The 16,319-nt window shown below is 39.3% G+C and overlaps 2 protein-coding genes across 3 annotated transcripts; both read left to right on the top strand.

The window, feature by feature from the left end:
- The first annotated feature begins 963 nt into the window (after positions 1–963).
- On the top strand, positions 964–4,545 carry pfdn5 (prefoldin 5). The gene is made up of 6 exons (XM_082533220.1): positions 964–1,081; positions 1,318–1,420; positions 2,143–2,174; positions 2,292–2,366; positions 2,481–2,586; positions 4,248–4,545. Exons 1-6 carry the CDS (start codon positions 1,016–1,018, stop codon positions 4,328–4,330), a joined length of 465 nt encoding a protein of 154 aa, XP_082389346.1. The 5' UTR covers positions 964–1,015; the 3' UTR covers positions 4,331–4,545.
- An 824-nt stretch (positions 4,546–5,369) lies between these two features.
- Positions 5,370–16,270, top strand: larp4ab (La ribonucleoprotein 4Ab; the record flags this gene model as incomplete). Of its 2 annotated transcripts, XM_082533361.1 has the most annotated exons (15): positions 5,370–6,066; positions 7,948–8,086; positions 9,186–9,411; positions 9,897–10,033; positions 10,465–10,568; positions 10,856–10,966; positions 11,212–11,265; positions 11,789–12,016; positions 12,242–12,345; positions 12,868–13,029; positions 13,125–13,176; positions 13,298–13,459; positions 13,554–13,672; positions 13,773–13,950; positions 14,127–16,270. In XM_082533361.1, 15 exons carry the CDS (start codon positions 6,064–6,066, stop codon positions 14,493–14,495), a joined length of 2,148 nt encoding a protein of 715 aa, XP_082389487.1. In that variant the 3' UTR covers positions 14,496–16,270. The 2 variants fall into 2 exon arrangements, with proteins under 2 accessions (XP_082389487.1, XP_082389486.1); XM_082533360.1 differs by lacking the exon at positions 5,370–6,066 and having other exon boundaries at positions 7,942–8,086.
- Positions 16,271–16,319: the final 49 nt, after the last annotated feature.

Genomic DNA, 16,319 nt, shown 5'->3' on the forward strand with positions numbered 1-16,319 from the left:
TCCCCTGTCACACAAACCCTCTGCATACCATCCTTAACTACATCCATGAATATTTTCTGTTGTCTTTCTCTTCTCCTGCTGCTTGGCAGTTCCATCTTCAAGATCCTTTGTCTGATACATCTGCCATCTCCCCTTTTCGCAGGTCTAAACCATCTCAGCTTTACCTCATCAAACTGCTATTCCCTCTGTGTACTCATTACTAAATCCTGATCTCTCCCACTGAAAACTACATCTTCGATTGTCTGTGAAGGTTCTCAGTCAACCAGGTCATCGTAGTCTATGGAGCTTGGGGGGGAGAAAGCATCTGGAGACATTTCATCTTTTATCCAAGAAGCGTCTTTAGTTCATCTTCGACTGCCACCTGCAATTCGGACTGCTGTGTTTTAGTCATTTCAGCTATCTCCAAACTATACATCATAGCATGTCTCACTACCACCTTGTAAACCTTCCCTTTCACACTCGCTGATATCCTTCTGTCACAAATCACCCCGGACACTTGGCTCCACCCTGCCTACACACTCTTCTTCACCTCTCTTGTGCACTGTCCATTGCTTCAGATGGTTGACTGCAGGTATTTAAACTTCTACTTTCACTACCTTTGCACCTCGCTACCTCTCTCATTCACACATATGTATTCTTTCTTTCTTCTATTGACTTTTGTTCCTCTTCTCTCCTGAGTATATCCTCACTTCTTCAGGCTCTTTTCCTTTCTTCCTGCTCTCACTACAGATCGGTGCCATCTGCAAACATCAAAGTCCACAGAAACTCCTCCCTGACCTCATCTGTCAGTGATCACCATTTTAAACAAGAAGGGGCTCAGTTCAGATCCCCAGTGTTATCCCAGCTCAAACTTGAACCCATCTGTCAGCCTCACATACTTCTCCTTGAAGAGGCATAAGGAGCTGGTTCACTTCCTCACTTCTCCGCAGTGGGGCGATGTTTCAGACTAGTGACGGTCCAGCTCCATAACCCGGAAACAGCATCACTAAAGGTCTCTTAGCATCACGCTTCCAACATGGCGGTGAATCTGACAGACCTCTCCCTGCCTCAATTAGAGGGACTGAAAACCCAGCTAGACCAGGTAGTGTGCCTAGTTTATCCGTGTGTGTGTGAGGAATGTGTCCTTATAAAGGAGTCTAATCAGAGCTTTAAGCGTGCTGAGAACGGGCCCGGGTATTCAGCCGGCTAGCACCACTGATGCTAACAGTGCAAACCCATTGTTGTTGATGCTGTCGGCACACCTTATCAAGTCAAGCATAAAACCATTGGTTGGTAACCGTGTGCCACTTGCTTTCTACGCGTTGTGTCTTTTTGCAGGAAGTTGAGTTCTTGACGTCTTCGATAGGTCAGCTCAAAGTTGTCCAGACCAAGTATGTTGAGGCAAAAGATAGCTTGAATGTCCTAAACAAAAACAATAAAGGTGAGTAATAATTTTAACTTCTGACAGCCTACCTCTGGTAGATTGAAAAACATGTTTATCTCAAGACTCAAGAGGCGTGAAACTGACTATATCGGCAATAACTCGTATTATTATATATTAGATGCACCGGTATTCAAATGAAATGCAAGTAGCAGCTACTACCCTGTTTATTTACTTCCCCTTTTAACCAACCAGTTAACTGATAAATGTTATGTAGTGAGAGTGAGGAGCAGGTTGAAGACAGCCTAGAGAGGTTTGAAAGTCAGCACAAGTGTTGAATGAATGCCATGTTGATGTCAGAGTAGAAAGGTCAGACTGCTTTGAGTTGATGGAAGAACAACAGCAACTCAAATAACCACTCTTAATAACTAAGGTCTAAGACATTCATCGGACGTCCTCTATGAAAAATCAACTACACATCCTGGATTATAGTGTACATGACTAAATTTTGTGGCTATTACCCCTTTCGCAGTTTCAACAAAAAAAAAGCAAGAGCAAAACACAGAAGGGCTGAGGCGCTGATCTGAGCTCATATGCACTGTAATGATATAACCAGTCATCACATTAAAAACGACACTTGTTACAACCTTATTAGTTCTTATGACACCCCCCACGACCATTTCTGGCCAAAAACAGAATTCTGCTTTTTCAGTAATGTTTGCTGGAAATCTGTGGCTTAATTTGATTTATTATTACCTCCTCCTTTCTCCTCTCTCATATAGGAAAAGAACTCCTTGTGCCTCTTACCAGTTCTGTATCCTTTTGTTTGCACTGGACAGTAAGTGTTTTGCTGTGTTGTATGATGTGCTTTAAATTACGTCATGGTTATCTTGAGCTATGCATGTTTGTCCTTGACATTCCTGTTACTCAGATGTATGTCCCTGGGACATTAAATGATGTGGAACACGTTTTAGTGGATGTGGGGACAGGATACTATGTTGAAAAGGTAAAAAAAAAAAAAAAAAATTTGCAATTTGAAAAGCCATGAATGGATTATAATGAAACAAAATGTTTAAATGTGTTTGAGTTGTGTTGAGATTTCTCCTTTATGTCTCTGCAGAACGTGGAAGACTCAAAGGCATTCTTTAAGCGCAAAATAGACTTCCTCACAAAGCAGATAGAGAAAATTCAGCCGGCCCTACAGGAAAAACATGCCATGAAACAAGGTAATTTCCTTATCTCGGTGCACCATCATACAATGTGACATTATACTGGTTTTAAGCACTGTATGAGTCAGAATTCTGGCTGGGTTGGAGGGGGATGAAATACTTATTTTATTCAATGACATGCATGTTTCTGGACTTTTTATTTTTTTCTTCAATTAAAATGAAATTATCCTAAAAATTAGACGACAGCAATTATGATTATTTTCACCACATTAATGTCGACTCTTTTTGAATGGATTGAACCTCAGTCTTGAAACTTTACCTTTACCTTTTGATCTCATCGGCAAAGCTTCATGTGTGTATCTTGCAGAGTTGTGATACAGTTGTGGTGACAGATTGTGCCAAATAACAACCAAATTACTCATAGTGCCTTTGCAGTTGTTTCCCGTACAGAAGGTGTCTTCATAAACACATTTTATCATCATTGACAAAAACACAGACTTACAAGGTGAAGATGATATCAGCTGAAAATCCATGTCCACTCATGTGATGAACCACGTTGGATAATAAGTTTGCAATGCAACATAACTCCCCCACATCTTCACTGTGTCTGTGCCAGGCATCGTACTTGTCCTCACTCTGTTTTTTTGTTTTTGTTTTGTTTTTTAGTTCGTTTAGCCTTGGCTTTTTTACAGTACAGTTTTTGTTTTATACACTAAAGAGTAGTAAACTAAATACTTAAGTAGCTTTCAGCATAGCTAGCTAATATGAATTTTGATGAATTAACCTATGAAGATGACATTTGATGACCTCGCCTGTACCCTCAACCTAGTACACTAATGCTGGGTGATTTAACCCATGTGTAAGTTATATAAAACAGCATGTTAGTGTTGTTGGGTTAGTAACGACTTTACACCTTGGCATTTATCAATGAAGATGTGGTTCAACAACCATTAGAACAGTATTCAGGTTTATCCAGGGGTAACTAGGGGCAGAAACCCCCTCACTAACTTTTGATTCAAACACACTCATTTTGTTCTAATAGTCAGGAATTAAATATGACAGAAACCACTCAGAAAAGAGCTTCAAGGGTTATTCTGAGTAAGCTATGAAGGGTAATAGAGCTAAAATACAATAAAAGTCGTTCATCAAATCACCTGAGTGAATAGTTCAAATGTGAAGAAAAGCAATGTTTTCAGCCTCTCCCATCCAACAGGAACAGCATGCTAAATTAAGAAACAGCTCAACTGAAAGTCATTTGTATGCTTATGAACTGCTCAGTCTTTAAATTTGGCACATTTCCTGCCCCCCTAGTGTCTGTATTGCAATGGAATTCCTGCACTACGCAGGGGTTAGTCTAAGGAGGGGCCAAATGTCACTTTAGTGACTATTCTTTGGGATTTGGATAATATAAATTATTAATCTAGCAAGGATTTTATGTATATTCTTATTGATTAAACTAGCAATATATAAAGAAACTAAATGTTTTTTCTGGGACAGCAAATGTTTGATCAGTGGACTTATGAACCATGACTGTTTTTTTTTTTTTTTAGTTTTTTTTTTTTTATGAAGCCATGTGTTGAGTCTTTAACATTAAAGAATAACGGTAATTTCCAGTGTCCATGCCATTACAAAAGATGGGTATGAGTGCATATCGGAAAATGTTAATGTTAATCAATAGCAGCGTTGAATTTATATTATACTTGTCTTCTTTTTTGCAGCTGTAATTGAAGTAATGAACATGAAGATCCAGCAGTTACAACAGAGCCAACAAGCCTCGCAAATGGGGACCACCAAGGCATAATAAGAACAGCTGTTTGAACTCCTTATGAGCAGGAGGATTTTTTTAGTTTGTGTTGAGAAAACATGCTTCAATCTGACGAGCACAAACCTTGTTTCAAATATATTACAAGTAGCCTGTTGTTATTGTAAAGCAGCCATATGCGCTTGGTCAATTTTAAATTAAATTGGGTGTCCAGCATGTTTGATTATTAAAGAGGTCACTGTGGATTCAATGAACATTGAAGTGTTTGTGTTATTGTGTTTATCAGTGAAAGTCAATAAGGACAGCTGTTTTGTTTGTAAGACTGAAGATTGTAAAAATGCACTACTAGACTCTACTTTGGTACTACTTACAAGACGCTGCACTCCCACTCCCATGTTTTTATTTATTCTGGTTAATTAAATTCACAGGGGCTGCGCCATCCTTTCTGACTTGTTTAGCTGGGGTTTAGAAGGGGTTGGGTTAGAATGAAGCTTGCAGGGCTTTAAAAGGCAGACAGTGATCATTGTTTCTGTGTTGCAGTGTTTCAGGTGTTAGCAGGGATTTTGATTTATTGCACAGGCTGGGTAATCAGTAATCCACTAATCACATAGTGTTGTGCAAATTGTGTTGCTTTTGAAAGACTGTGGTAAACGAACTCCCTGTAATAAGTTTGACTGAGGTAAATCTCAAAAACAGTGACCTCTACAGGACATTTTGACTGTTTCAGAGTAAACTACAGCTTCTCCCGACGGCCATGTGCTTAGGATCATGAGACTTTGACCCCTTCAGGCTGAAGGTGGGCAGGGCCATACTTAAATTGCAAGGTCACTGTAGAAGGCCACAATTGCCCTTAAAAAAAAAAAAAAAAAAGTAATGTGACACCATTAAATAAAATTGGAACTAGCTTATTAAATGTCAAATTAAATGAATCGTTAACTTATTTATACTGATAAATTATTTCACTTTGTAATTAATAGCAGTTTTTTTAATGATCTAATTTTGTCAGTCCTCCACAGTTCTGATTTAATTTGCAGATTTAATCAGCCAAAAGTGAAATCACGTGTGCGGGTTTTATGAGAGCTGCGTTGATTCAATCGACATGATTTCATCAGTATTGTCGTGCTGGAGCAGCACCGTGTCAAGTTCCACCCACTAATTACTGTTTAGGTGAACTTCGCCCGGTAACCCAGTTTTGTCCGAACTGCATGCTGTCACAGTTCACATTTTAAAAACTCTCCTTGCTTTTACTTTTCCTACTGCGACAACACGAACTTATTGGACTGGCTCTTTCCAAAGCTAATTCAAGGCTGTTTGGCAGTACTCCGTTTCCTGAGGTCACAGATGGTTGCTATGCTGCGTTGCTGTTGCCGTGGAGGCGGAGTGCAGCCTGTCGGGACGGTCGGTTGAAGATAGAGGACGTAACTGTCACATGCTGGAGGAGAGTAGCGAAGTTTATCTGCGGGATGAGGATCTGAATGGAAGAAATTCATGAGTACAATGGATAGTGCTTGTTAAAAAATATAGCGAAAAAAGTTTTCGGTGTCTTAAAGATAACAGATCTCAAAGTTGTCGTGCGCGCGGACGTGCCTTTGGAACTGGAGCGCGAGCTGTCGTTTAACCGTACTGCCGCAGTTGTTGGAAGAGACCTTAATTAAACGTAGACACCAAGATCAGCAACTTCGACTTACGATATTTAATAGCAAACTTCGGACGACAATTGAACTATCGGTTCCCCGCGACTGACGAGGACCTACGGAGAAGATCAAATCAGCATGGTGAGTTTTGACGAGGCCTTGTTGCTAGCTAACGAGCAGCAACCTGTTTGCTTCCTTTCTCTCGTTTCACACACGCGTGCTGTGTGAAGTTTCTCAGATACTTGTGTGCTTTTTCTTTGATTACACTACACTTTGTCTTTACGTTTCTCATTCACCACAAGCACTTCTCTTGCATTATTTTAACATGTCAAACACATTAGCTTAGTTTAGCAGTACGAAGTGTAGCCGGTGTCGTGTGCGGGTAAGACGAGAGCGAGTTAGCGAAACATGGTGGTGTCACTTGTTACATATGGCAACGTTACGGTAGGACACCAACCAAAGACCCTATTCGGCAAACACGTATTTACGAACTCATTGACTTGGTGTTGCTGCTTTACGAGTAACACTCGGTGTGCGTTTTAAAGTTGGATTACACGTGTAGTAAATATGGCACGTGATTTGTGTTAAACGTTAGCACCACTGTAGCTGAATAGCCCGTGATAAAGGTCATAGCACTATGCGACGTTCATTGTGAAAATATAAGAACACGTACAGCAGGGGTAATGATGATCGATGACAGCCATTTTAACCAGAGGGAGACTTATTTAAGCGAACTTTAAATGAACACAGTGAATATCACTTCGTGTTTGAAAGCGCTCAGGCATGTCGGTGCCATGTGCTCTTCTCGACCCTCAAAGTACTTCTAGTATTTCACTGTAAACCCAGACCTGCTGCTTTTGTAATACAGTGTTGGAAAGCAGATTGGATTGAAAATAAGATTCTAGTACTGTGTAGCTACTCTAAATATTGCACACTCGAGATTTTACAATGGATGACAGGTCAAACTGCCTTATTCAAGTCATGCTGCCTTGAGGCGGGTCTGCGCCATGTACGGGTGTATGTGAGCGACTGAGAGGCGGAACAATGGTGATAAGCAAGCCAATGAAAATTCAGCTGGGGCTTACGTGCGTATGCTTGTCAATGCTTTAGTAGTACTACTTCAGGGCTCCGGTGAATGTGTGTGAAGAGTCGACACATTTGCAAAGCTGGATTAAAGGATCGCTAATGAACAGAGTTCATCCATTGGATTGGCTCTGATGTATAATGCTAAATTAGCTTTGAATGTCTATTTAGGATCTTGACTGACCTGTCTTGTTGATTGACTTGACATATGGCACACAAATGTTTTTTGACACTTGAGACTCATCATTTAGGGGGTGGGAAAGCGCATCTGTAACCGGAAGGTCGCCGATTCGTTCCCCGGGCTCTCTGTCCTGGTCGTTGTGTCCTTGGGCAAGACACTTTACCCTACCGCCTACTGGTGATGGCCAGAGGGGCCGATGGCGCGATATGGCAGCCTCGCTTCTGTCAGTCTGCCCCAGGGCAGCTGTGGCTACAACTGTAGCTTGCCTCCACCCACCAGTGTGTGAATGCGAGAGTGAATGAATAGTGGCATTGTAAAGCGCTTTGGGTTCCTTGAAAAGCGCTGTATAAATCCAATCTATTATTATTATCATTATTATTATTATTATTATGACTCATTCAATTTGTTTTGTTTTTTTTAAACTCCAGTACATATATTAAAAAAATATCAAATCAAAAATATCAATTAAGACCACAGTGCAGTAAGTACAACACTAAAGTAATCTCTTTATTCAGTAATATACATGTTTTTACACTATACAAGGCTGTACACAATCTCTCATTTTTAAAAATTACATTTACTCTTGCTACAATTCGTCCAGTCTTACTTTCACTCCACTTTGAGTGACATATTTGAATACCACTTTCTTATGATTGATGAATGTTTCTCAGAAATTAGTAACCTACCAACTGTATGCAATTATGTGTAATGTTTGAAGGAAAAAGCTATTTATTCTGTCTCTTTTAATGATCATGCAGGTTACCACAAAGGGAGCGGGCCTGAACCCCAATGCCAAAGTGTGGCAGGAGATTCCTGCCCAACAGAGTGAGAGTCCCGAGGAGATGGACAATGCTCCATGGCTCAATACCTGCCCTCCTCCTGCTGAAATGACCGAAGGTATGTTTGCAGGGAAGAAAAAGTTAGTTCCTCTTATATGGTACTACACTAAAACCAAACGTTCTCACTTGTACAGTGTTTTTTTTAAATAAAAAAATAGGGAGTTGCTGTGTGGCAAGTATAGACATGTATAGTAAAATTATAGACATGGTATGAGGAAATGGTTGAGGTTGCTTCTCTTGTCCATGGGAGTGTGCAGTAAATGCAAACATGACAAACCTTGTTTTGTGTATTATAGTATCAACAGTTATGACATAAATGTTGCACAGTGAGGATTGAATGAATTAAGTGTTCAGGTTCACTAAACTGAAAATTGCTGACCAAACAGTAGGACCGGAGTGCAACAAAAGTTGGTTGGTTTTCATGAATGAGATTGGGGGGGGTTTGTTAGTGTGCTCCTGTATTTATCAGGTTCATATTGTGTAGCAAAGTTTGGTCTTGCAGTTTTGTGTTGAAGGCCAATGAAGTTTTGCTTTGTTTTTATTCCCCACCCCCCTGGAAGACCCATGAAGGTTGAGTTCTGTATTGTCCTTGACACTTCTCAAGCAGACAAACAGTCATTTCCTTTAATAAGCCCTTTGGCAAGTCTGAAACACTGGCCCATCTAATTTCATCACTTAGATTGTGCAAGTGGTACACTCTGTCATTTTAAGAAGACAGATATTGTGTCACTGATGCTTTGACCCATTTATACATATTGATTACTGTACCGATTGTCATCACCCATTTTTCTGTAGCCTTTTCTGCTAAAGTCTTATAATCAGATGTTTGAATTTCACTGGCAGTTGATCCACAATTTGGAGTTCACGTATTCACATGTCATTTTACATGCATGTAGTTGAACTAATTGGAAATCTCTTGGATTAGAGTTTGCTTAGCTCTCATTCTGATGTTAAGGGCCCGCAGGGTTATAGTTTATAGCCCGTTATAGTTTCAGTGTAGTCCTCAAAAGATATATCTCCATAGGATGAAACCTTGCACTTGTAATATTTGAAATAATGAAACATTTTTAGTGAGACTGCACAAAGGTGCACTCAGTCCTGTTGTGTACTACTTTATTGAATGTGACACTTATCACTTGGCTACTGTTTTCTCTTAGATTACTCAGATGTTCCCTCTTCAGGAGGTAAAGGATACTACAGTGAAAACGTGGACAGCATTGCTGAGTATACCCCTGTGAATGACATCAGTCCGTCTGACCAGGGGTATTTAGGCTTTGACCCACAGTGCGAATCCGCCATAGATAATTCATCTGAGGTGCAGGCGATGTCCGAAGAGAGTTTGAGACAGTCTTTAAAGGAACGTCTCGAGTTCTTCTTTTCTAGGTGAGTTGTGTATAATGTTTTGTTGCCTTAATGGGACAGCAGTAATTACTGAATTTACTTTGTTTCATAACTGTAAGAAGCCATTTAACTTTTAATTGGAGTATATTCTTATATTGAGTCATTGGTGTCTGAAGTTTCTAATTTGGCTTAACTGCGGTTTTCATCTTGATTCAGCTGCACAAACAATAATTCAGGCCGATAGTGATTTAATGTTCTGAAATGTCTTTAGTATTTGCGAACTCTGTGCTTATTGAACAAAACTTATTTTAATTTAAATTATTTTATAGTGACATGTTAAATTGGACAATGTCTAACACAAAAGTGCTTAATAAATGGCTTTCCTACACTAATGTAAATGATTTAACATCAACCCCACCACCAACCACCATCATCATTTTGGTTGTTAAAAGGTTGATGTTTGTGTTTTACTATTACTGCAAAGAAAAAGCTGTAACTCAGAGAGACCAATGTTTTGGGTATTGCAGAGAGAATCTTTCAAAGGACCTCTACTTGATATCCCAGATGGATGGTGATCAGTTTGTTCCCATTTGGACACTTGCTTGTATGGAGAACATTAAAGCTCTTACCACTGACATGGACCTCATTCTGGATGTACTGCGAGGTACAAGTGCTTCTGTTTGTCGTTGTTTCACATAGACAGGCTGATACTTTAAAAAGTTTTGAACTCTAATAGTTCTTAAACTGCTACCTGCTCCAGCTTGATCAAATATAGAAGATTTAATGTAAGACTTTTTATTTATTAGGTAAATGCAATTACCTAGTTTACTACTTAAAGTGCCCATTGTTACTTTTTAAAAAGTAATGCATTACATACTTGAAAGAATTCATTACATTCCTTTTGTTTTACTCTTAGTGTGTGGTTAATTTACCACATAAATAAGATTATTCACAGTGTCTACCAACTTTAAACTGGCTACAGTGGAGCAAAGGTCTTTCATAGCTATTACATAAATGGGATATGTCAGTTGTCTTCAGCTGCACTGTGAAGATTTAGGAAAATAATTAAAAAAAAATTTTTTTTTTTTTAATAAGCCTCCCCCATGGTGCAAGTTGATGAAACTGGGAAGAAGGTTCGACCAAACCACAGTCGCTGCATCATTATTCTAAGAGAAGTGCCGGAGACAACCCCAGTTGAGGTAAAGACGACTCCTACATGCTAATAAAATATTGCTCTGTAACCCCATACTGTCTGACTGAATAGTAAAATCTACAAACGAGGGCTGGAAACTGATTGTGCTTGCATAAATTGTGATAACTATTGTCAAGTCAGCTTTAGATGATTAAAATATTGTGTGGTAGTGTGTATGCTGTAGCTGAGTGATAGCTCTTTTTCTTTTCGGTCAGACTTTGCATGCTGACTTGTGGAGAGTGATGGAATGGTCTGTTTTAGGTCAAAATGTTTCATGTTGTGTTCCTCTCACAGGAAGTAGAGGCTCTTTTTAAGAGTGAACACTGCCCGAAACTGTTAAGTGTTGAGTTTGCGCACAACAGCAACTGGTACATAACTTTTCAGTCAGACATGGATGCACTACAGGTACGTCCCCTTATGAATTACCACAAGCTACTTTTACTTATTTTTAAACTGGTTGTACAATTTTAGGTTTACACAACCAGTTAAATATTCTATTATTACCTGGCATATTTAACTTAAAATTGCTAAATCTCACTACCAAGCAGGTGCAGTACTTTCTGATCTTTTCATGTTTCACTAAGGTTCTGCATTAAAGGAAAGAGCATTTCTACCACATTTTCTTTACTGTTTTCTTTTCTTGCCCTCAGGCTTACAGATACCTAAGAGAGGAAGTTAAAATGTTCCAAGGGAAACCAATCATGGTGAGTCAGTCAGTGCTTGTTATAGATGTATGGAGCTTGCTACGCTTTGTTTTTCACTTGATAAGCAAGAATGGGTTTTTTTTTTTTTTTTATTATTATTATAGGGCTTTTAAAAAAAGTTTTTCTATCAGTGATATTTTTGCTGGACTTTGTTATGACATCGTGTGCCCTGCTCTTTTATCTGATGGAGCAAATAACACTGATTTGTTGATGGTCCTGTTTAAGCCCCAGTGATGATCAGTATCGCGCTTGGAAGGACCCATATGGACTGTGGCTGGCTGGGTGGAACCTTTCACTGGCTTTCTTAAAATCTGTCTGTTTCTATGCTGTTCCTCTCTCCCTTATTTTTCTTTTATACTCCTCCCCCTCCTCCCCCTCAACACCTTTCTTTCCTCCTAGTCGGTGCAGTTTTTATGGCCTAATGACCGTGAGATTATGAGATCTGAGGGGACTAAGGACAGTAGAGCTATATGGGTCCTGTGGAAATGTTATATTGATATTGATTCACTCATTTTCCCTGCAGGCCCGCATTAAGGCCATTAATACATTCTTTGGCAAGAATGGCTTCTGTAGCATCCAGGATTCAGGTGTGTACAGTCAACATGCTCCACTGCAGGCCCCATATGACTCAAGTGCTCCAGTGTACATGCAGTCGATGTACAGCCCTCAGCAGCAATACCCTGTTTATCCTATTGTGTCTCCCTCCTGGAATCCTCAGCCATCAAACATGCCTTATTTCGAAACACCGCTGGTGAGAACCTTAATATACTATTCAGAATGTCCCATAAAGCTGCTATGTTATTTATTTTAATGTTTTTAATGCTGTTCAAATTAATGGCAGTCTCCATTGTAGCTAATATTTATAACCTCTGTAAACTCAAAGTTAATATTAGAAGTATCAGAGGGTTTTTTTTTGTTTTTGTTTTTTTTTTTTTAGTTACATTTGTAATGATTTTTCCTGTTTGGTGATATGCAGGCACCTTTCCCCAACAGTGGATATATGAATGGTTACAGCAGTTCCGGGAACTACAAAGCTAACTCAAGCTCCGTCAACACACATGCTGCTATGACCAGGAACCGGTATGTACAGTTATGATACAAACTTTTAGTTTATTAGATCAGTGCAGACTTGAAGTTACCATCAGATAAGATAAGATAAAACTTTATTAATCCCTCGGGTGGGCTCCTCTGGGAAATTCGGTTTCCAAAAGCACAGCACCGACCATCAGGTGCTGGCAGTGTTTGTTGTAAGCTTTAATTTAGGTAATTAAGGACTTTGAACTTGGTAAAATACTTTCTGCGGATGGTAATGCTAGCATTAACTTAAATGGAACGCAGTTTGGTACCAGTCCTTCCGGAGTCCATTATTTTGCTTCAGGACTGAAACTTTGTTCTTTAAAAAAAAAAAGGAGAAAAAAAAGAGTACTGTCAGTTTCCTCTGTTATTGTCATTTGCGAACCAATAAAGATGAGCTTTCTTGCATTGGTCTTGTGTTCACTCGTTTTATTAAAAAAAAAAAAGTGTACAATCCTGTCAAACTATGCTTGTGTGGTAGCGCTTGATTTCTGTAGTAAAACTTGTAATTTTTTTGTGTGCACCTAGAAATCATTTAAGAGGTCATCCCAGGCCTGGAGATGTGCACTCTTCTTTTGCTCCAAGGAACCGGTTGGATGGTGTGTCTGGTCCACAGGTCCTGCAAACACAACAGCTGATCTCTCTGGCCTCCTTCAACCTTAAAGATGTGAGCGGGTCTGGACGGGGCAGGTGAGTTGGTGTTATCCTACACTTACCCCTGTTAACACTAAAACGGTTTCCAATCTGATGTGGCAGTCTAATGGTATGTTTGTTTGTTTTTATAGAAGAGGCCCCAATAGAAGCACAAGGAGAAAAAGGGAAGATGAGCAGGCAACGGTCAGTCGGTTTCCTCTTTTCGTGCTCTTCATTTAAGAAGTTGACTGCCTGGACTGTGTCCTACAGTGTCTTGGTGTGCTGCTTTTTAATATATTGAATTTTATTTCTTCATTCAATGTAGAAGCCCGTCCCTGTACCGGAGGCCAAGGCATCGCATCCAAAGTTTGACCTGGCAGCCTCCAATTTTCCACCTCTGCCAGGATCTGTGGTCAGTATGCAGGAGGAAAGTGTCCCTGAGATGCGCCTTTCTGATATTGTGCGTGGCCTGAAGGTGACAAACAAGGTGAATATGTTGCCTCTCCTGGTGCTTTCTATCCTTAAGACTCTTTACAAAATGAGGTAAAATATAAATGCACAAATTTTAATTGTCATTACAGTCTGTCGGCAAAGATGTTCCCACAAACATCGCAGAAGGTCCTGTAAACAAACCTGATCCTGTAATTCCACCTAAACCTGCTGTTGTGTCCACACAAACAACCACTCCACCAGTCTCAAGGTAACCTTTGCTTCAGGCTAATATATCAGTGAATAACAAAGGTATTGAGTCTTCAACAATTCACTTATTCCTTACTTTTTTTTTTTTTGTATACGTTTAGTGATTCTCTTGTCGTAAAGGAAGAGGATAAAACTGAAGCTCCTGTAACAAAGGAAAATGTCTCCTCATCCGCACAAACTCACACACAATCACCTTCAGAACATGCTCCCTCCACCTGCAGCCAGGCTCTTTCTACCGAAACATCTTCATCGCTTCCCACATCTCCAACATCAGAACCGGTAAGGACTTATTTTGTGCTGCTTATCACATTATATTGTCTTGTAACATCAGCTTACAACTCTCCAAACTCAGCGTGTTTTGTCATCTTGTTGTTGTTGTTGTTGTTGTTGTTGTTGTTGTTGTTGTTTTTTTTGTTTTTTTTTATTTAAACTGTGGTTCCCTGTTCTTTCACCAGGGTCTAAAAAAGCTCAGTTATGCAGAGGTGTGCCAGAAGCTGGCCAAAGAACCGCTGCCAGCACAATTGCCCTCTCCCTCCACTCCCACCTCTTCAGACAGCCAACCCCTGCAAGAGCTCAAGGTAAACAGGGTGGAGGAGCCTCGTCCCAATGGCCGACAAACTGCAGAGAAACGTGGAGATAAACGGCCTCCTCGGCAACCACTGCGCTCCTTCAGAGGGGGAAGTGGCCAAGCCAGAGTCCGAGAGCCAGGGCAGAAGATTCGGGAACATCAGAAGGGCCTGAACACTGGGAAACGATTTTCACCACAGCGGGCAGCCAGACGCAGTGGCAAAGAACAGAATATCCCTCCAAGTTCACCAAAGTAACCAAAGGGTGGGGGAAAATGAACTGAAAACAGAAAAGAATATATGTACATATGTAATATATAAAGACAGATGCCTATATTTCATTTCATGAGTTTGTCACATCTCTTTAGATTACTGCAGGCCTGAAATTATTTGAAAAATTATAAATAGATTTTCCTTTTCGGAAAAATGTCGTCATGGATGGAATCGCAGGGTTCGCGGTGATGAAGCATACTTTGCTGAAAGTAGTGTCATGATATGATATGAGGATGTCCCTGTACATTTGTTGAATTTGTGGCATCTACATCTGTGGTTTAGAAAATATGAGACCTTGTGTCTCTTTTTAAACATGTGATTAACAAGTAATCTGAAAAACTAGTATCTATTGTCAGTTATCCATGGACTTGACATGTTCAGCTTCAGAGTGGGTTGAACTTTTGAAAGGTAAGAGTAGCAATATTTGTAGAAATGTTTGTAGACACTTGTTCTACGACTAGTGAATCTTGTCTTGAACTTATAATACTTGTTGGGTTTTGTGTTTTGCAATAATTTTCCTTTGTGGCACAAATATTGGATCAATACCGCTAACATTGGAATAAGTGGAGCAGATCTGCTTATGTCATTTTTACTAGACTTTACAAACCTTTTTCTTTTTCATAAATTATAAATATCTAATTATTCTATCAGTGCTAATGGTTGGTGGATGTAGGCAGGAAAGTGTTTGACCAGATCTTGGTGATGTTGGCATCTGCTTTGTAAAGTACAAGTAAAAAGGGTTTGTTTTGTTTTGTTTTTTTTAGCTAACTTTGGTTTCTATTTCACAAAACCAGTGTACACTGGGATTAGGTAAATAATCCAGTTAACTAGGTCATTGTAGTAATTTGGTGTTTGTGGTTCCTTCATAGTTTCAGATTGTTGAAGTGGAACAGTCATGCTGACTCAAGTCTTCGTCAGTGAACCCTCTTTACTACTAAAATATTATGAATGGCCTGAGGGACAGGGAGCAGAAATTTTCCCCTCAATGTTGAATGTTTTCACTGCTTGATTTCAAAAGTAGCATTTTTATTGCTTGAATCACACGTGCTGAATGTAGCTGTGGATCTCAAACCATTTTTAATGATTTTTAACATGTATGTTTTGTGTTTGCAAATTCAGTTTTTGTTTGTCCACATGGTAGTGTATTTTGTTGTTAGCGTTGACTACATGTTATTCAGTGTTTGTAATGTTGATGAATTGGTGTGTAGACTAATTTTTATTAGCGGTTAGGTTCTGATCTGTAATGCAGCTTGTGGCTTGACAATGAATATCTTTCAGTTACAAATGACAGAAGGGTATTGGGATGGATTTTTCAACTTGTTCTTAGATTTTCTTAAATATGGTTAAAAGAGATGAGTAATTTAAGATAGAATTCAGATGTTAACAGGGAATTTACAAGACAGGCTGTACACTCTAGTAATCAGTAGTTTATACTGGATTTTTATTTATTTTATTTTATTTTTTTAAAGTGTGCAGCTGACTGACACTGCTTGTGTTTTAGACTATAAGGAGTTATCAAACCAAACTCCTAGTGCCTTAATGGGATTTAATTTCATTGTAAAAAATGCTGTAAACCACCTCATTTTGAGGCAACAAAAGTTTCAGTTCATTCTGTAGGACTTGCCCTTTTTTTTTTTTTTTTTTTTTTTTTTTTAAATGGGCTGGACATTTTTCGGAGTACATTGGTTTATGCGCTGAGTTATAGTAGCTTGATGTATTCAAAAAAATAAAGGTTTTATTTTTTAAAATTGGTTTTGGTTTTTTGTGTTTTAAGCCAGAAAACAAAATCTGTTCAAGGATTTCAACATG

The sequence above is a fragment of the Aulonocara stuartgranti genome (genome assembly GCF_965226115.1).
Source record: "Aulonocara stuartgranti genome assembly, chromosome: 5".
NCBI lineage: Eukaryota > Metazoa > Chordata > Actinopteri > Cichliformes > Cichlidae > Aulonocara > Aulonocara stuartgranti.

What these genes read in the sequence shown, in the direction of transcription:
- pfdn5 (XM_082533220.1), top strand. Translation starts at nt 1,016, where the DNA reads ATGGCGGTGAATCTGACAGACCTCTCCCTGCCTCAATTAGAGGGACTG. An exon ending in TGAAAACCCAGCTAGACCAG is followed by an intron (nt 1,082 to 1,317) that starts GTAGTGTGCCTA and finishes GTCTTTTTGCAG; the next exon opens with GAAGTTGAGTTCTTGACGTC. An exon ending in CAGGATACTATGTTGAAAAG is followed by an intron (nt 2,367 to 2,480) that starts GTAAAAAAAAAA and finishes ATGTCTCTGCAG; the next exon opens with AACGTGGAAGACTCAAAGGC.